Raw genomic sequence first — 22,042 nt, 5'->3', positions numbered from 1 at the left:
GAGCTTAGCCTGGATGGCAACATCAGGACTGAGTCTTCCAGATGCACATCATTCAAACTCATAAGCAACACAGAAATACAGCACACAAACTCCATACAAAATTAAAGGGGGAACACTTCCCAAACAAAGCTGTATTTATGAGATTCAAATGAAACAAAGACTAAAGCCTCAGGAGGTAATTGGTCAAATAACATCAGGCAAAGCTCTCTGACTGAAACAGCCGTTTAAATCTAGAATGTTCTGAACATAGAGATCTGATCCATTCACAGAGACTGCTTTACTCCTCCTCAGCATACAGAAATATCCTATTTATATTTAAATCCAGCACTTGCAAGGATTAGACTAAGTCATTACCTTTTCTCCTTCTCTACCTAATAAGGCTGATTATGATAATAAAACTGGATAGAAATAAGCACTCCAAAATGAGATCACTGGGCAGGGTTGAGGGGAGAAGTATCTGCAGCACTTGAAGGAGAAGGAGATATTAAGAAAATAATATGAACTGGCTAAGAGGAAGCATACAGGCACCCTGAGAAAGAGTGAATGGAGAACGGGCCATGCTGCAGCAGCCCAGTATCTGAGTACTGGAGAGAAGCACCATAGCCTTTCCAAGCACATCCTTTCACAAAGCAACTCAGATGGGTTTCTCCACTACAGCTGCTACCATCAAGAACAGTGAGAGATCCCTTCAGCAACACCGGTAAATTCAACACTCACTCACAGAGAGAAATGAATTTGCTTGATATTTCATTATTTAGAATTCATTGTGCTGCAGAATGCAGGGATAATTGCAATCCTTCAGTCCACAGCTGGTTTTGCCTCAGCCCAGGCATTTACAGTACTTGCAAAGAGATAGATTACTTCAATCATTATTAAATTGCCAGAGAGACTGAATCATGCTTCAATATGTCAGCCTTTTTTTAATGAAAAGCCTTGAATAGTAGAAATGCACTTTCAGAAAATGCCTAAGGCCAAAAAAGCAGTATTATACTGTTATTCATCATGCAACCCATGTCCTTTCAGTACAACAAACATGCAATGCAAAAGCACATTAAGAACTGAAATATTGATGTGCTGTTAGTATAGTAAGGAAACTACGTACAACTTACATTTAAAAGATCTCAACAAGCAGCTTCTACGGAAAGCTGGCATTCTTCAGGCAGAGCTTACAAGTGAAATAGCACACAGCTCTTCCCAGGACTACAACCTAAGGGTATTCAATTCTAAAATGTGCCTGGAACAGTCCAGAGGACTTAATGTCACACTCTACAAGGATACTTCAGTTCTTCATCTGAACAGCTGAATGTCTGCATCCCACACATCAGCTCTTGTCAAATACCAGACTTTCCAAATTTGTGTTCCAGGATTCTGGCATCAGTTCCAAGAACAACTGTCCCAAGCTGGCTGGTAATAAACTGGAGACTAAGCCATATTTAGTCAATTTACTACACTTCAAAACAGTTCCTAAACAATAGATCCAAGAGTCCATTTTCTTAAGAGGAGAAAGGAGGAGGACTGGGGGTAGGAAAAATTTCCTTGCATCAAAATGAAGATGTGCTAACTCCTGCAAGTTACCAATACTGCTGCCAGGGTAGAGAGAGAAGGACAAATACAATGAATCACATTTTTCAGACTTAAGTTCCAACATTTCTGTGAAATCAAAGTTGTGCTTCTTACATTCTTGCACTTAAGATGCTCTTCGAAAATCCACAGCAATGTATTTACAAAGGAAGGAACTGCTTCACTAACCACAGGATGATTTATTGGTGTGTCACTCCAGCCCTGGAGCTGTGGGCTCACAAGCTCTGCTAGGAGTCCTGCTTTAATCGTTATATATATATAGGGTTCTTTAATACCTTATGAGAACATCCAGAGAATAAGCCATGGACTTGTTCCCAAGAAGTTTCTTTATTAATTTAGGGGAGAAAATAAGGGAACTTGGCAAAGGTTCAAAACGGGCACTACACAAGCTAGACAAAATGTTCCACCACAATCTTACTTAGCACATATTAATCCACAACACCCAAGACAGTATTTAATCAATCCACAACACTTAACTCAAATCCAATCCCTCCAGCTCCAAGCCACCCTAACCATCAAGAAAGGAGCAAAGGTGTGGTGTGCTATAGTTTTTCCAGGCTGTTTGTGACTGGTAGCCACTCCAGGTTCTCACCATGCGGGCTCCATGGCCTGCCATGAGGGATATGGGGCAACCTCCTCTCCATGAGGTTCAACCCATCCATTCCCCCTGCACACACATCCACCACAAGGTGCTTCTGACCCAAGAATCACTGGTCTGGTGCCCAAAAATGGTTTACCAGAACAAGAAGGTTAGTTTTTCCATTGTTAATTTTTCCTTTGTGTGGGAAATTCTATGCACCTTGACAAATTTTAGCATTTAATGGACATATGGCATGGCAGTATATTTCATATATTCCATACAAACAGTCTGTCACACTGCACATGCAGCGAGTATTAAAACATGGTTGGTTTATAAGGACAACCTTGCAATTAACCACAGCTTTTGTCAAGTGATTCTCCATGGTGGAGTTTTGTGTGTTTGTTTTGAACAACAGTGTATGGCAAGGGTAGAAACTAGGTAATTCAGGAATCCTCTTGGGGCTGAAACTTGCATATAAATAGAGAATCTAAGAGATGTAACCCAGTTTAACACCTTTCTAATCCCTAAGAAAAATCACTTGCCCCAAAAGCATACACTTTACAGGCCTTGATATTAATTTTTTAATTCCTGGTGACAAAATAAGTCGGGATACCGAATCACAGGCTCAGATATTTGAAAAATGCTTTCTTTCCCTCGGCATCTCCAACGCAACTTCCCCAAAACAAACACATGCTATTATAGCTATTTTTCGACAGTAATAGAAGTCCTTGAAGATCCCCAACAAAACGTAATCTACACCAAGCATATAAAAAGACTTGTGTAATCAAGACTTAGTTTTTATAGTTCCCAATTCCACTCTTCTCTCTTAGTACCAGGAACGATGGGGGTCAGAGTGTCGCAGCAGTGGTAAAGCCCAGCACTTTTAGTACCCAGGCTAGTGCCACCACTGCTGAGCAACATCTCACACCTGCAGGAAATCTTTTCCCCAAAATACCAGGTCTGTCATTGGCTCTGAAGAAAAGATGTTTTCATTTTTGATAAAACATCTTAATTTGGTTTCTGAAAATACATAGTAAGACCATCACAACAGGGTCTCCTCCAGGCAGAGCTTGGTACAGAAAACCATGACCAAAATCTCCCAAAGAGCTGCTGACTAGAGTAAACCACAGTCTGGTTGAAATGGTTTTGTGGCTGAAATGTTGCAATATATGCAGATTGCTGGCTATTTCTATATAATATTGTGATCAGATTGTTTGGAAAAAATTTGCACCAACACACACTTTTCTGCTGAACTGTTCCTACCAGCTTTGCAACAATTCAACTTCAGAGAAAAGTCCAAAGGAAAGCAGTATTAAAACCAGACACACAGAAATGAATTGCAGCATTAAAAATAAGTTGGCATGCAATTTTGTGTGGGACAGTTTTGTGTGACTCTTCCCCCATCCCTTTGTGTAGGGGATGAGGGAGGAGTACCCTAGCTGGAAATACTGAGCTTTAGATGCAAAAGTAAACACTTCTATTTTTAAGAAGTTATCAAAATCACATGCCAAAGATGTCACAAGTCTAGCAGACACACTCCAGCAACATCTGCTAGTGCATTTCCTATGCTTCAAACATTTTCCTAGATCTCCTTTTGTTCATTTTTTATATTCAGCCAACCATTGTCTCTTGATCTGAACATTGCTTCCAGTACTTCGTGACAGTGACTGCAAACATCGTTTTTGAAGATGGAGGTTAACAGACAGTTATGAGAAAATTGTGCAAAGCTTCAGCATTTTTTTACTTACTCAGAGTAGCTATACACTGAAGTGTGTTGTGAATGAGCCTTCACAGAGATGAAATATTCCACTAGCTGTTGCTGACAACAGCAGTGGAAAAATCTTTATTAAAACAGAGAAAAATATTTTGGCACTACTGCTGCAATAGCATGTCTCCTCTTTTCCTCTACTCCCACTTTCTTCCTGCCTTGTAAAAAAATCTTGACCCTCAAAGGGTGGAGGTTTGGGTGGGGGTTATTTCTGCATTTTGCTTTTTTTTTTTCCTCTGTGGAATTTATAGTGTAACTTTATCATTTTAACTGCATCCTGGAAAGTCCTGGCTGGGGAGCTTTTCTTGTTTGTGTTGTTTGGTTTTGGGTTTTAATTTCCCATAGATGCTGCTACAAAGGCAGAACATTACCAACAACAAAAATGTTTTAACATTTTTAAAAATAAAGTATTAGTACGACAAATTTCTCCCATTTTTTTAAGATACACCTGCAGTTAGGTAGGAAATTATTAAACCTTGATCCAGTTTGGAACCAAAGATTATTTTTAGACCTCCTCCCTCCAGCTAAACAGATAACCCCACATTGCAACATTTAATACACAAAACCATTTCAACCAGACTATGTTTTACTGTAGCCAGCAACCCACATGAAAACAAAAAAATGGCTGGATTGTCTCCAGGTTTTTCTCTTGTCTTCAGCTGCAGACAGTGCAAGAATTGTAAGATCTCAAGAGCTTGCACATCTGTGATGGATCTTGAAAAGATAACCTGCATAAATTATGCTGAGAGCAAGGATCAAAGAAAAAGAGGAGATCAGCTTAAAATGGGTGATCTCCAAAATAAATAAGAAATCTGATGTTGCTAGGAAACTTCTTATGTGGATAAGTCCTAATGGGCCTGAAGTTCTGATTTGCAGATGTTCCTAACCTCCTACAGAAAATGTAAGTGACAAAGACCACCACCAGAAGAGAAAACCATATAGGCCATGCAAAGGAGATCATCAATATGATCCTTAAGTACTACAAGGGTATTTTTAATATACTATATATATATGTAGTATATATTTTTACATACTATAAGGGTATTTTTTTATATTTCATTAATGACAATAGATGGGAATGCTGCAAAAAATCAATTAACAACTCTCCCTCTTACTTATTTACAGGGTTCAAATTCAGAATGTGCCTGAACAGAGTTATGCTTGTAGCCTGGCTTAGTTTCTTGAAGCTTTCCTCATGTACTGGAACAAACTCTCCAGTGTTACAATAGTTTTCTTCACCCATCTTTTCTTTATTTAAACTTTATCTTCCTATTCATTATTCCTGTCCCCCATTGTAGTTGTTCCTCCAGCCCCACCCCTTGTTTTGAAGCCAATTAGAAGGGTGAAGTTTTAGCCAAATGCATCAAGACTTACATTGAGGTTACTCTCCCCACACAGCATATCAAGCTCATCACATTCAAATTATATACTCTAATGATGGTAGCATTTAATTTCAGATTTTCACATTAGAGCAGGTAATTCTAACATATTTACCATTAGGAATTTTAGGTTCTCTTCAACAGGGCTAAGCTTATAAAATTGTACAAATACCAGATCAAATAGCAGTCACTGGCTTTCCTGTCAAAACTGCAGGGCAGAAAGCACTTGGGATCACATCGATCTTTTATTATTATTATTATTATTATTATTATTATTATTATTATTATTATTAATAATAATAATAATAATAATAATAATTATTATTATTATTATTATTGTTGTTGTTGTTGTTGTTATTATTATTATTATTATTAGCTATAATGAACAAAAGTTGCAGGCTTTTAGAAACCGTAGACATTTAAATATTAACTTTAAAATAAATTTTATAACTATAAATCAAATTCTGGCATGATTAAGTTGGTCCTTCTGAGCTAAACAAAGAGGGAACTCAGATTTTCACTACAGACCATTTTCTGATACATCACAAAGCAGCTGTCAACATTAAACATTCCACTAGAGGTCTTTGCCTTGTGTAGTTCTTTATTTTTAAGTTAGCAGGAACTTACCTTAGTGATTTCTGCCAAAACTCCTTCTCCAGTTCCCAGTGAGGTTGTCAATTCTACTGTCTCTCTTAGCTCCAGAGAGGGCTGTGTTACCTACCACTTGGGTACTGCTTACTAATTACAGTGGCTTCTTTTGTATCTCTGTATGCTCCAGTAAATCTTTATTCATCCTTCCCTTTCAAGTCTTTGCTGTTGTTATGCACAAAACTTCCATGATGCAGACAGCTTCCATATTTCACATCTAAGCTCTAAGCTCTGCACTGAAACATGAATGCATACCTTGTACAGCTGTGTTAATTAGAGTACATTTTACTAATCTCGTGGAACTTGCTATTTACTGCGTACACCTTTTGTCTAGAGAAGAGGAGCTGATCTTCCCAAGTTTCTGGTGCCACAGGTGGGCTGAAGTTCACATTTCTTTTTCAGTCTCCTTCCCAGAACAGTACAATCTGTGTATCATGTCCAGGTCAACATCCACCCATTTGTGAGGGGTTAGTAAAAAGACTTCTCTACTCTAACTCCATCAATTCAGGCAGTGTTCTTTGGACATCCTTCCAGATGACTTTCACAAACAAGGTGACAGTCAAATGAAATTTTAAAGCAAGAGCACAGGTCCCTACCTAACTCAGCCTTGCTTGGACAACCCGTAATCTCTCTTCCTTGGAGCTCACAGTAGCTGTGAGCTATTAATCTGCTGTACTAATAAAACAGACCATGCACTTCAGTCCTACAGCTTGCATATCCTGGGTTAAATTTGGAGGTAATTAGCAGTTACCTACTTAGAAAAATAGTATGGTTTTCTGGTTTGTTTTCTGCTGTTCCTTGAGTCTGAACCACACATTAAAGGAGTCATCACTGGAAATCTTTAAAGTATTAAATGAAGCAATTATTTTAAAGCTGTCTTAGAACAGTCCCACAGAAGACAGTATGATGTGCTGGATCATTGCTCAAGAAAACATACAAGTGTACCTATAAACACCACTCAGAAAGCAAAGAGTGGGTGACAAGCATTTCATCCTCTCAAAGATGTCCCACATTATAACATTAACATGATTGGACAAGTATGCCTGTGGTCATAATTAATGATGCCTAACCAATGCCTATTCCTTAATTAACTATAAGTTGGTTTAGTTCTGTCAAAATTACAGGGGTTTTATATATATAATGTATTATAAAATCAACAGATGGGTAGATCTCATAACATACCCATGTAAGTGCCTAGTAATACAGGATCCTATTTCATAAGGATCACTCCATGGAAACCAGAGTGACACAAACACCCCTACCTCACTACATGCTTTGCTATTTAAAGTCAACTGTAATGCCACTGGCCCAAGCACAATACAAATTCCTTTGACATTTCTTGCTTTTTAGTTTGTCTGCCAGAACTGTAACAAGAGACATGCTTTGCACATTATTAAGATGCTCATATTACTGAACTTAGCACTTACTGAAAAACAGAGTATATAAAGCCACCTGCAATATAATAAGATTAAATATGCATATGCTTACACACATAATATGCCCAAACAATTTGCCAGTCTTCATATAAAAATGTATTTTGACTTGCCAGAAGCAGTAAATATTTGATTAAATACAGAGGACTCATTGTATTGGGTAACTCCAACTAATTCAAAATGAGATTTTAAGTGGATCACGAGCCAATCACAGGCCCAGTCACAAACAAGCAGGTGAATTTCAAAGGAAAATATCAAACCTCTTATTGAAAAATGGCTTCAATTGTCTTCAAATGCTGATCTATGCTCTTTAAGCATCTGGAAGCTCTTGATTATACACAGATATTGTAATTTGATGACAAAAATATAATTTCTACTATCACTTCATGCTACATGCTCAATGAAACAGTCCAGGACTTATTGTTAACTGTAAGCCAGTTAACAACTGTATGAAACCATGTCATAACAGAACTTACAACCCAGACATTATTATGTAGATGTATATTAACTTAGAATACTTATTCATAAGTAAAGAAGGTGAATTGTATTCTTTATTACACTCAGCTTGCACATAATAGTGTGAGAAGCATTTCTCTGCTCTCAGTATAGCTAACAGTCTATGCCAACCTAATTTAACACCTCTTTGGCTAACATGGTCCAAAGTAAGAAAGGTTCATATAAATACATACATATACATGATTTCAAAGGAAAAAAGCTAAACTCATACGTACTCAAACCATTAAGGGAAAAAAAATTCAGGAAAACAAAAAAAAAAATTAGAAACTAAAATTCTGTTAAGAACTCCTACTGGGATCATTCCAACATATATTTCCACAACCAACACATTCATAGCTAATGTTAGATTAACAAAAAGATACTCAGTTCATTCAAACGACTATTAACTTCTTTAAGTTCAAAATTTAGTTTAGGGAATACTTTGTATTCCATGTAAAGCCTCATTAGCAGCACCTAAACTTAATTATCAACTAGAGGTGAGAGGAGTTTTCATCAAAATATATCTGTACAGTGTTCCAATTTTTCATACTTAATTCACCCATCACAGCAATGCTCTAAGGGCTACAAAATAATACTGTATTATTTAAAAGTACTCAAGTTTCCCAAATCTGTTCTCCACATTTTTAGATTGCCAGAAAAGTACTTTCTAAAGATTCAGAGAACCTAAAAAGCTCTCAGTTCTATACTAACAATCATTTGATCACAACACAACAAAGATAAATAATAATTTTTAAAAACAAAGGAAAATAAAGTAAAATATAATTTTTAAACATCTATTTTACATATATAAAATAAATTTAAAAATAAAACCAAAATACCTCTGTAACATTGCAGGCCTTTCACTAACTATATAAATATGCATGATTAGTACGCTTAGTCCTGAATTAAATTCAACTGCACTTCAGGGAAGATCAAACCAGAGCTCAAAAGCATTCCAATTTGAGTAGTGCTGAAGAGATATGGGGAGTCATGTGGTCCTCGGTTTGCTGCAAAATATGCAGGTACTGTAGAAATCAATCAACAGCTGATTGCCCTTCCTACATAATGAGAATCTGCATCAATGACTGCCCAGCTACAAACATGCTTCCCAGGCAGGGAAACAGCCAAGAGCTTCCCCTTCTTCAAATCTATCTTTCCTTTTTGCCACTGATTTTGTAGAAAAACTGTAACTGAGTATGCTTTACTGAGGGGGACTGAAGTAGGCAAGGACAAAGGCACATCACCATTCAAGGGTACCTTTCATTCTGTTGTTCATTCACTGCATGTAGACCTTGCTACTAGCAAAGGACACATTCTGCAAGACAGGGACAACACACCCCCAAAACGACTGTCAGATACTAATGAAAGCTTATCTAACCAACACAACACCCAGTTATGGCTTTTTTTTTTCCCTTACAACAAGTCAATGATTCATTGCTAGATAAACAGCAAATTCTACATACTGACCAATCTGGAGTTTTCCCCTCCCCTCAATTCTCTTATATGTAACGTTCCTTTAACTGATAAGACAGCCTGAAAGGAACCTGCAGTCTGTACAAAGAGCTGTTATTTTCTGAGATGAAAATGCTAAAAAGCAAGATTTTTCTCATTAATAGACAAAGAAACTTAACTGAAGGCTTTTCTTCTCCCTTCCAAGCCCCCTTCTCCTGCAACACCAACTTGCACACTTTCATTCAGCAACATCAGGGAGAATTTACCAAAAGCAGCAGCACAAGGATGTGACTCCAAAGCAGCTAGTTTATTTTTCTCCATATTAACAGTTTCACACTACTAGCATACATTGCAAAGAAGGAGACTACTTTTAGTTCTAGCTTTTCCAAAACTCTGCTTTATGAAGTCTGTGCTGTAAGTTAAAATACAAATGGGTTCTTATTAAATTGAAACTACTTGGAATCATCACTTTATGGTGCAGTTCCTGTTTGCTCCCATCCCACAGGTAAGTTTCAAGCAATCAACAACCAGAATGTAACAACGGCAAAGAACTGTGGGTCTGCCTGGTGATCACATCAACAAAAGGGGCTATGTGACAGTACCAAGGGGCTCCTTCTGAACATTGCATCCAGAAACCTAGAGAAAATTATTTCAGGCTGACTTAGACACAGACGCAGATGTATCGTAGATATGAATGTATATGAATGGGGAGTGCGTTGGAGAGAAGTGGTTGATCCACCAACCCCAGAGGGGATTTAAAAGACACGTAGATGTGGCACTTAGGGACATGGTTTAGTGGTGTACTTGGAAGAGATGGGTTAGGGATTGGACTCAGTGATCTTACAGGTCTTCTGCAGCCTAAATGCTTCTATGATTCAAAGTACTGATTCTCTTCTGGTACAGTGCTTTTTACACTGAACTTGATCAAGTTCTTTAGGCAGTTTCTTCACTAAGTCGGCTTCCTTCCAAAAATAGTATTTCTGCTACACTGACAACAAGTAAATCCTAAGAACTTTGGAACCAACTCAGACAAAAAAAATATGTTAAGGAAATGCATACGTAACTACCACTCGTACGATGACAGCTACAATGCTGAATATATAGCTGTTCATCTGCAAAGTTTACACCACAGCTCAGGAAACAGCCACATTTTTTCCACATCTAAATTTCTCACCTCTCTCTCAAACCCTCAGAGGGATCCTAGGGAGTCTGAAGAATACGGGAGGGAAGAGGGGCGGGAGAGGGAGATCCAACTAGAACTGGAAGTTGGTGCAAACAACTCTCAGTAAAAACATCCATTGTGTTTTAGATAAAGAGACAATAGCATTCTCATTCTAGGAAGTAAACCATGCACACAGCAAGTAAAGAAGCTGTTTCATTAACATGGAATAACTGGAGTTAAACATTAACCAGGCAGAACCAGCACAGAGGATCAAAAGCCTTAACCCTGAACGACTTGCAGAAAGTACCTATTGAGCTTTCTCAAGATTTAATTTCATCACAGGTATCCCATGGAGAGAAGTATGCTCAATTCTACACAGCAATGGAGAAGAGTGAGGGAAACCAGCAGCAAGGAGCAGACAGCAATGCCAGAGGCACAGTCTCTATTCTGTTTATCCAGGACTTTATTCTTTTTGTCAGTGGTTAGACTGAAGGACTAAGGATCAGACAGATCACAATGCAACTGGAAAAACTGAAGTAAATAAACAGCTGCTCTTGAGATTTTTTGCAAGTTAATGTAGATATAACCTTCATGCCTCAGGGAAAGAGGGTTACACACTTCCTCATTTGGAGACCGAATTCCAGAGGCATCTGTCATCCACTGTGCACACATCACCCACATGCTCCTCACAGAGCCTCCACAGCCACTGCTGTATTCTGGAATCTCTCTGAATAGCACAGCACTAAAAGCTCATGATTGTACAAGTCTAATTACCTACTACAGCAACCTATTCCCTGACAAAAGCAAGGAACATTGTTGTACAAAGGACAGAAATAAACTAAGGTAACACTTATACTTAATCCAGGGGGAATTCCAGAAACATGGATTCCCAGAAATGTTATCATCAATATAAAACTAATTTTCTTTACACAGCAAGAAAGCAGCACCACATCATACATTACTCACCCCTGCAGGAAATTCCTTGGCTGTCAATTACTTGCTTGCAGATTCCACAGATTTTGGATTTTTTAAAAGACTTGGTTTTGAAGGTATGAGACGTCGAAGCTGTTTCTTGAGGCTGGAAGCAAAAATAACATCAGACCTTCACTCAGGTTTCAGTCATACTTTTAAGTGAAATATAAATAATTTTTAAAATAAATATTAACAGTAGTGTTATATAGAATAGTAAATATAACAGTCATGTTATATTTAGCAATATATTTAGTAGTACATCAAAGCACTCACACTCTGTCTCTCATGTCTCTCTTGCTCAATAATAAGAGCTTTTTACTTTCAAGTGTAGGAAACAACAGAATATGATGAACCCCTTGCATAGACACTGCAATATATTTTTATCATGATTTCAGATTGCTAACTTTAGCACAGATTGCTAACTTTAAAATCCCTTTTGTTTCTGTCCTGTATAAGAAATACACCCTAGCTTAAACTAACATTACTTCCACAGTGTTACAGCAGCTGAAATATCATGTTAAAATACCATGCAATAATGAAATTTCTAACTGGGGACAGAACTAAAAAAAAGTATTATACAAGCAGAGGGTTCTATAACTCAGAAACATTTAGGTAAAATGTTTACTGTCCTCAAACAAAACTACAACACAGCTCCACAACAGGCACAAGAACAGCCCATAAAAATCAGTATCACCTTCCAAATACTATCTCCACATGGGCCTACCCAAAATTCCAGAGAAGCCTCAAGGAACACAGATGGCAGAGCCTGACCACACTGAGCAGGTTAGAGGCTCAGTGGGGATGCACACTCATAGGTCTCACCCACAGTGTAAAACCAAGATAATTCACATACTTTTATAAATAATGTGGTAGAAATTACATGGGCTGAAGGAATAAACCTTAGTCTGGGCTCTCAGGATCTTTCCACTACTAAAGTGTATCAATCAGCATAAATGAGTAAGAGAAATAATGTAATAGCCCACATCCTTGAAAGGCTGAAGCAGCGGATAAAGCACATGAGAAATAAAACTGAATTGTAATTATTATGTTTCATTAGACACTTCAATCTCTCACAGTAGAAATCAAAGTCACAAATTTCCCTATATCCCCAACTGCTGACATTTACAATATGTTACTTCAGATTAAATTGAAAGATGCTGTCAGAAGTATGATTAATATTAAGAATAAACCATAAAGAAAAAGAACAGTCAAACTCCAGAATCAGGTATGAACATACTTGATGGCAAACAGATCAAATTCATTAGTTTTGAAAGATCTCTATCATGATTGTTTGGGTTTTTTCCTTTGAAAATACAGGACAAGCTTCTAAAGAGACAGAGGTCTAGAAGGAAGAAAAAGTATCATTACATCCAAGTAACTTCACTAATCCAACACAAGGAGGTTCTGTGCCATACTGGGTTCAGGCATTGAGCCCAAAGAGCAGAGAGTCCCTCATGTTCACAGCCTCTTCTATGTAAAAAAAATCAGCAATGCCATCATCTCCACAGGTTGCTGCAGATTCTCTGCCTTGTAGATTCACAAAACACAGAACTCTCATTTTGGAGTTTATTCTTTCTTCTCCCCTTCAGAGTTCTACTTTTGGGACATATCTGTGACTCTCTTCAAAAATAAGTTTTGCAGAGCTTGCACTTTTGAAGAAATTAATGGATAAACTTGACTGTAAGTTTATTCTGTATTTAGGGCTGCTTCCCCTTATTTCCCACCTCCCAAACAATTATTTGCAAACTTTGATGCTTGCACTGTTCCAAAGAACGACAGCTGTTGTGAGAAGTGACAGTCTGGATCATTGGAGCTTAGTTTAAGTAGGTCTTAACATTAGTTGAGCAACTAGTCAATCTGTCCATTTAATTTGTAATGTAAATATCAAATGCAATTTTCCTCCATGGCATTTAGGACATATTCTGCAATGCAACCTTTGCATTTGCATTTTAAAATGTGCATTTCTTTGTTCCCTTTTGTTCATTTGAGGTACATTCCACTATGGGCTCCCCAAGAAATTCAGTTGAACAGTTCATTTAAGAGATTCTGTTATACAAGCTGATTCACAGCTGGTTATACAAGAACTCAGCATAATCTGCTATGAAACCTACAGAAGCCTAAACCAAGCTGTCTTTTTTGTTACCTGGTGCAGCTTTTGTGGTTCTCCACTAAGGAAGATGCCAAAAAAAAAAAAAAGGAAAGAAAGGAAAAAATATAAAAAAGAAAAAGAAAGGGGCTGGAGTGTAAAAAAAGAGGGGAGAGGAAAAAAGAGAAAAGAAAGAGAAAAGCAAACATAGCAAGCAATGATACTTTCATGAGGCTCAAGACTGAAATCTAAAGTGCATATAACTGTTAGGAGCAAACACTACAAACACTAGAAGAAAATAGTGCAGAATCACAGCTACAGACTCAGTTACTGCCCAAGATAAAGCTGTAATTACTTGTGGTCTCAGCTGCTAGTATTATGAAAATACACAGGAAACATTTAGCCATGCTGTGCTCAGAAATCTAATGAAGTTTCTCCCAGACTTGCATCAATGTAGCACTGCAGACTGTGTAATGACTTCTGTGGGCATTCTTGGTTATGATTAATTTCAAATACTACTCATCATTGAGCATTTTCATTAGGTAGCAACAGGCAAACAGATGAAAAATTCACAACAACTCAATCAAAGACTCTTGAGACACAACACTTGGAGAAGAGAAAAGCAGTTTACATAAAAAACATTCTCCACATTTAAAGGAAACTAATACAGAGTAAAGCACTCAAGATGCACAACTTTGTTTTTGGCAATACTGATACAGCAATTCCTCCTTGACAGAGACTTAACAGTGGTTCATTACACCTATGGAACAGGCATTCACAATGTTATCCCCAAATACCATATCACATCAAAACAGTCAATAATTTAATGAATAACAGACCCAAGCAATATCTGTTTATTTTAACTCCATGTTTCTAACATGTAAATTGCAATTGTGATAGTACTTCATTCTTTAAAGAGGTAATCAGAGGGCTTAGATATTTTATCAAGGAATCAAGAAAATATTTTAAAATCAAACCTTGTCAATTAATCCTCAAGAAAAGCATATAACTATATTCACACATATATATGACCATTAAAAACAAACCCAACAAAAAAAAGGCTCTGAAGTGATTATTTATTATTTCCACAGGATTGGTTCCCTACAAAGTCATCCAGGCAGTGACTAAGTTATATTTTTGCGGAAATACAAATCTGAACAAAAATTACTAGACTTTTAAAATTAAATCATTCATTTCAGGTGTTTCTCTAAGTTGGGGGAGGGGAGGAAGAGGAAAGCCAAAACCTGTTTGCACATTATTTCTCCATCTCCCAAACTTCTAACAATCCATCTCATCTTCCAGCTAAAAGAAAATTATAAACGTACATACAAAGCCTCATTAACTTTCCCTATGTCAGGCCCAACTCCTGCTGAACTTTACGCAGCCTTTTACCACAGCAGCAAAATCATATACAGCAAAATATCTTTTGTTCACTTCCCATCTGTGGTCACAGAAATAAAATCCCTTTTCCCTATCCTTTCTCTAGCTCACCAACCAATACTGCAATTTCCTAGGATTCTCTTTGTGTATTCTACTCTCCAAGGTAGCTTTAAATCTACTGGATGATATAATGCTTACAACAACTATTTTAAATACATGGAGGGAGAGGTCAGCAGTGTAATTAACAGAATAGGTATTTCACTACCTCTTACAGACTAGAGAAATGTCTAAAGGTGATGTCCAAAAGAAAGTCCAAATAAGGGATGACTGAAAAAAAGTCTTCATGAAAGGGCTGAGTCCCAACTACAAAAAGAAAAAGAAAGAAACCTTTGCAAAACTAAGCCATATATCTATTTCTGTAAGATTGCTCACTTCTTTGTATCTTTAAAAAATCATTATGTCAAATCTTTCACAAGTATAATATGAATATACACTGAAGAACCTTCCAGAAATACCGAAGACCGTAGCACACGAGATTGTCTGCAGCTCTCATGAGAATTTCTTGGGAAACATACTATTGCTTCAAAAGTTGCACTGTACTTTAGCCAAATGACATTAACTGAACATATCATACACATTAAAGTACATCCAGAATTACCAACAGTGAATATATGAATTTTGCAGAGCCCACGCTACACGACAAGAATACAGGATGGTGGCAAAAGAATTAAAACCAACAAATGATTTTTACACAGATTGAAATAAGGCATTTCTGGCTGTTCCACTCACAAAGATTATTTCTACAGTGACACACATAGCACATAGATATATATGTTTATACTTACACACCCATACTAAAATGTACACAAATAGCTAGTTATACTATAAACACTAACACTTAATTCTACCATACTTCAGAGGAATTGCAAAGACAATAGAGTATTTGTCAAACACTCCATTTCCTCCCCATTCATTCAAGGCATTTCGCAGATGAGCAGACCAAGCTAGAGAAGAGAGATATGACCTAGGATCATGCAGCCTGAACTGGGAGGATGTTTCCAAGTGGAGTCTGCTCCTGACTCATGATTCAAGTGAGAGGACATGGAGATGTTGGTGAGGAAAAAAAAGTCTCACCAAAACACCTGCCTAAGTTTACGACAAGAAATAAAAAACCCCACACAATTTGGTAGTACAAAATCACACAAGCAAAAGGGGCCAAAAAAGTAACACAAAATGATTGTCGAAAATATTTGGTACTATAATTTTAAGTAGCAGAAGTCTTTGTAGTTTCTCACACTGAAGAGATCAGGGTCTTCATTACTTTAATAAGAAACTCTGCCTAGGTAGAGGGTTTCAAAGCTATTCACTTTTCCAAAGTAAAAAACTGAAAAGAAAATTTATATCCAAATGACCTTACAGGACTTACACAGATGTACAGAAAGAGGTCAGAGATGTGCAAAGCACTTCCATTCAAGGTTTATTCAGTGTATCAAGAGTCCACTGTAAAAAACACGGCTCAAAACATAAGCTATGCTTTACTTGGTCAGCACAACATCCATCTCATTCACTCAAGCGCTTCGTTGTTGTTTCAAAGAGAGACATTACTCAAGCAGAGCAAACCACCCCTTCCATGTCCCACTCCTGCTGCACCAGGCCTGCTGGAAGGTCCAGCACTGACCACTCTGCCAGTACACTCTCTGTTTTCCCCTAGTTTTCTCCAACACTGCTTTGAACATGCTGGTCCTGTCTGCCCCACAACCTTCCAGAGCAGTAAGTTCTCAAAAGTCATACTCCCCTTGGTTTCAAATACCTTCAATTATTCATTTTAAAGTCAATTCCCACCACTTCTGACATTTACTAGTTTCTGCACAGTGGGACTGCACGACTAGCTCTGTCTACATTAACAGAGAAGCAGCAGCACAAACCTAGTTTAACACAGGGTTCTGGAATGGGGGTTTGCAGACTCAGTCATCCTATCCAGCAACCTGTCCAGAGGAAGCCACGACTAAACAGCAACTTCAGTGCTCCCCACTAATAAGACCTATATCTCATGTACTATTCTTTCATGCTACACACATTTGCATTTGTCCTTCGCAGACAGTTCACCTTGGGGGAGGTCCTTCATCTAGACTGTCAACTGCATGTGCTCTTCTCAAGGTTTTAAATTCTTGAGACAGGGTTCTGTCAGCTTTCTTTGAAAAATGGTTTCAACAGGATGCAGAGGTAATATTTAGAAGATTAAAGTCATTCAAAAAGACTGATAATTAGATAAATTTCTCTTCTCTTTTTAAAGTTTGAAGCTGACCACCTCATAATATTAACAATAAAAAGTTGGTCATATTTGCAATTTTCCCAGAAAGTTGAAAGTCCTTCCCCTTATGAAGTGGCTGCAATTTCAGTCCAGAAAACAACAGGTTGAGATCTGCACAGAGGTGGGTGTGACATTGCTGAAGAAAAACAGCACCCAAAGGGATCTTAATGCATGCCCATGAGCAGTCCAGCACTCCTTCCAGCAGGATGCAGGCAGAGCAGCACACCTGTTGCAGAAAGGCCAGGAGGCTGCCTTTCTCCAGCCAAATCCTCACTGCCCTCTTTCTTCCTAATACTGCTAGAAATCAGTCACCTCTTGACAGCAGCAGTTCATTCCTTCTCCACCCAACAGGAACAGAGGAGCCTGTAAGACACTCTTCACTCATAAAATAGCAGCAAATCTCACACTTTTCCATTTCATCACTTCTTTGCATTTTTGTTTCAACACCTTAATTTCTCCACTACACATGCATCTGCATCGATGGGAAAGCAATTAGAAGACAGATGGACAGTCCATTAAGACCATCATTACTCCAGAAACTGGAAAAAATGTGTCTTTTTCATCCTCATCTCATTGGCAAACCAGCACTTTGTTCTGTGTGGGAAAATGCCATACAAAGGAAATGTCTGAAAGCAGCAAAGGACTATGTGCATCATGAAAGCTCAGTGTTTGTCAAAGGCTATTTTTCTTTGTTGAATGAACTGGCCTTGACTTCTCTGTGGCTACAACACTGCTTTTATTACACAAAGATTGGAACTCCCACATATTCAGAGCTAGACAGCCAAATACTAGAATTCCCATCCTTACATAACAGGGGGGAAAAGGCTATTTCTGAACATACTTGGTTTACTCTTGGTTCACAGAAAATATTGAAGGGCATAACAAAAAAGTTAAAATTCAGAGATATCAGATCTACCCTTGAAATGCTGCCAGCTAAAGTTATTTTTTTTTCCAAAAATCATCTTCTGCTTAGAATCTCTAATCAAATCTCTTCCTACCACAGATGAATCTTGCAGGTATACAAACACACTGAGCAAAGTACACTCTTGAATTCATCTTTTCTCTCTCTGTCTCAACACTTCCTAATGAACCTGTTCACAAAACCAACAAAAAGACTGCAGCAACGTACAACCTAACCCTTCTGTGACATGATGCAGCTACTTACAACCCCAAATACCAAAGAAGTACCAAGAGTTTTGTCTTGTAGCAACTTCTGATGTGGTAAGAACCAGATATTAAAAAGAAACAAAAAACCCAATAATTAAAATAAAAAAAGAAAACCAAAACAACTGACTAGGAAATCTACTGAGGAAACAACCAGGAACCACATAACAAGGAAGAACCAGGAAATTTACCAAAATCTGCAAAGAAAGAGGAGAAACAGAAGCAAAAAGAAGAGGTCAAACCAGGGCTAGAAAAAGGACAGAGCAGCAACTGTGTGCCAGAACACTGGCCATTAAAAAAGAGCTGAGAGGGATGAAGATGCATGTCACTAAATCAGTCACTAAGAAACAGAGGAAATAGTACTAATGCAGTGAATAATTTTACCCATAGCTTGAGTTTTCTTTCTTACCCTCACAATCCTGCTTGAGGCAGATGTGCTACACTAATGCATAACTCAATTTAACACTTTAAGTTCATGCAGGTACTGTGTGCAGCACAGAAGTGTAACCTTTCAGATACATCTTTCCCCACATTATCTCACAGAGAAAGTCAGCACCCAGGCTAGAAAAACAGAGGTAAGGAATCTGACATTTGCACAGTTTATATGCATATGTATATGTGCATTTAGCAGCTACCGTACTAAGGAAGCATGAACACTGAAAGTGCATTTATCAGGCAAGTCACCAGTCAGGATATTACATCTTCAAAAAGTAGAAAATAACAACAAGCTTTCCAAGCAGCATGAAAACCTCATTAAAGGTATTCAGAAGGATGAAAAATGGTATCATCTTCAGTTCAGTTTCCTCCTGTCCCTACACAAATCCTTATTTAACTACTTTATTAAACCCAGGCTATCTATGTAGCTCATAGGACCTACTGACAAAGACAGTATTAATGACTGCATCAAGTCTATCTGGCCATTGCACTTAGAGAGGCATGAGTTACACTAAGCAAGGAACAGAGTGCAGACCTGCATCTGTGGCCAGAACACCTTCATTCAATACCTATGCTCTCCACACCAAAGTACTTCAATTTATTCCTCTAGGCCAGAAGAAAGGGTATTCCAAACAATTCTGTTTCAGTATAGAAACAGCACTAGTTAAACAAGTAATCCCATATAGATACCATCTACACTAATACTAGTAACTCATATCGCTCTGCAGAGGGATCTGGATAGACTGGAGAGATGGGCTGATTCCAATGGGATGAAGTTCAACAAAGCCAAGTGCCGGGTCCTGCACTTTGGCCACAACAACCCCCTGCAGCGCTACAGGCTGGGGACAGAGTGGCTGGAGAGCAGCCAGGCAGAAAGGGACCTGGGGAGACTAATTGACAGGAAGCTCAACAAGAGCCAACAGTGTGCCCAGGTGGCCAAGAAGGCCAATGGGATCCTGGCCTGGATCAAGAATAGCGTGGCCAGCAGGACCAGGGCAGTGACCCTTCCCCTGTACTTTGTGTTGGTGAGGCCACACCTTGCGTGTTGTGTTCAGTTCTGGGTCCCTCAGTTCAGAAAGGATATTGAGGGGCTGGACAAGGTCCAGAGAAGAGCAACAAGGCTGGTGAAGGGACTAGAGCACAAGTTCTACGGGGAGAGGCTGAGAGAGATGGGGTTGTTTAGCCTGGAGAAGAGGAGGCTCAGAGGTGACCTCATCACTGTCTAGAACTACCTGAAGAGAAGTTCTAGCCAGCTGGGTGGGGGTTGGTCTCTTCTCCCAGGCACTCAGCAATAGGACAAGGGAGCACGGGCTCAAGCTTTGCCGGGGAAATTTAACTTGGAGATCAGAAAAAAATTCTTTACAGAGAGAGGAATCAGGCATTGGAACGGGCTGCCCAGAGAGATAGTGGATTCACCATCCCTGGCGGCTTTTAAACTGAGATTGGCCGTGGCACTGAGTGCCATGATCTGGTAAAGGGACTGGAGTTGGACCAAGGGTTGGACTTGATGATCTCGGAGGTCTTTTCCAACCCAATCGATTCTATCATTCTGTGATTTGAAAACAACACTCTGTGTTTATGCCTAAAGTTATGTCTTTATCTACTTCCTCTTTTTATAAATTTATCTTACCTTATGTAGTTAAGACTGTTCCAAACAGCAACCTAAAGCAACGCATTTTATATAACAACGTAAAATAGGCATTTTTTGCATTTCATTAATTCTTTAATTCAAAACTTTTGACTTACAAAATTTTGTCTTCAGTAATTTAAGAAGCAGGAGAGAAGCTTATGTGGAACATAAAAACCTTTATTGTGCATTTTTAGGTAGAACTTGATTTTTTCATAACATCTAGTTTTACTTTTTGCTGCTACTTTACTGAAGCCTTGCCAATTTTTTCCATCAAGCAATAATCAACCATTTTCAGGAAACAGAACCAAACGAGTAGTACACAGACTTCTACAAAATTTTTTATAGGATAATACAAGTGCCACTCCAAAAATCAGAAATGTTTACTCAACAATCCTGCTGGAGAATGCAATTTCTTTACTTTCATCGGAGAGCAGACAACTTGTGGTTAGCCATTTATTTTGTATTTTTTCCTAGTGTTCCTGTGTGGTCTTGTCAGATGAGTCTTTGAAAACACAAGCTGATGAAAAACACTATACTTGAAACTTTGGATTTTGCATACCTTCCATTTATTTTCCTTTGATATTAAAAGATTAGTGGTACCAACCACTCTGAACACATCTCTCAAAGTGTTTCATGTTATAACAGTATACTGAACCAGAGAGTGTCAAGCCTATTCCCTTATTGCTACTAACCACAGATATTATACAGAGCCACACTCAGCTAAGTCCTAACAGACAAAACAGAGGAAACAGAGTTAAGGCCAGCACTAGGTAGGTTTGTATTTTTACTGAAGAATATGAACCACACTCACAAAAAAATACCCCAAATAAACAAAAACAAAGAAGCAATGGTGTCAACACTTCACGATTAAAACTATCGTACCTATTACACCACTTTTGTGATGCACAACTGTTTTAAAAAACACTAAGTAGGCATCAAGGTTAGCCTGATGGCAACAAACACACTGGACTGTGGCAAACAGCAAAATAAGGCTCCTCTTCTGACTCTCACACTGGTTCTAGCTCTAACCATCCTTCATTCTGGTACCTAAACCAGTACTGTGGAGAGTAGGCTATTCAGGCTCTGGAAGAAATGCCAAGCATAAGATGCAGTTACACTTTGCCACAAAAAAAAGATTCAAGCTTTACCTTTTATTTGAGAGAGTAAATGCATTAAATGATATGATGTTCAGTATACATATACATTCTGATGTTTGGCCTGCAACTCTGAGAATAAGAAAAATTTATCCACAAAGCATACCATGTTATGGTAAAAGAATGCACCAATAGCAATCTAATAATCAAAACTGTATCTACTGCTGCAGAACCTCAGACTTTTATACCTAAAAAAATAATAAAGTTAACGTTAACTCCAACTTATTATTGTAACCACATTCACAATCACTTTAATCACAGACTGGAACAAGGATAACACCCTTGCCTGCCTGTCCGAATGGTCTCCACTTTTTCCATTAGCTATTCCCATTCAAGTACTAAACTCTAGCAGGAACACAAGAAAATAACCATCTTGACAAATGCCATAAATCTGGGTCACAGGCTGCAACCA

At 38.2% G+C, this 22,042-nt stretch overlaps 1 protein-coding gene across 3 annotated transcripts in view; it reads right to left on the bottom strand.

The window, feature by feature from the left end:
- The window catches only part of TNS3 (tensin 3), a 201,629-nt gene that overhangs the window by 133,536 nt on the left and 46,051 nt on the right, over nucleotides 1–22,042 (bottom strand). For all 3 annotated transcript variants that reach the window (XM_071553419.1, XM_071553418.1, XM_071553421.1), the window contains exon 3: nucleotides 11,465–11,576. In XM_071553419.1, the coding sequence (XP_071409520.1) occupies nucleotides 11,465–11,576 (112 nt within the window). The remainder of the gene's footprint in view (nucleotides 1–11,464; nucleotides 11,577–22,042) is intronic.

The sequence above is a fragment of the Pithys albifrons genome, chromosome 4, assembly GCF_047495875.1.
Source record: "Pithys albifrons albifrons isolate INPA30051 chromosome 4, PitAlb_v1, whole genome shotgun sequence".
Taxonomy (NCBI): domain Eukaryota; kingdom Metazoa; phylum Chordata; class Aves; order Passeriformes; family Thamnophilidae; genus Pithys; species Pithys albifrons.
Note: the sequence above shows the minus strand (reverse complement) of the source record. Positions and strands in the feature narration are given on the sequence as shown.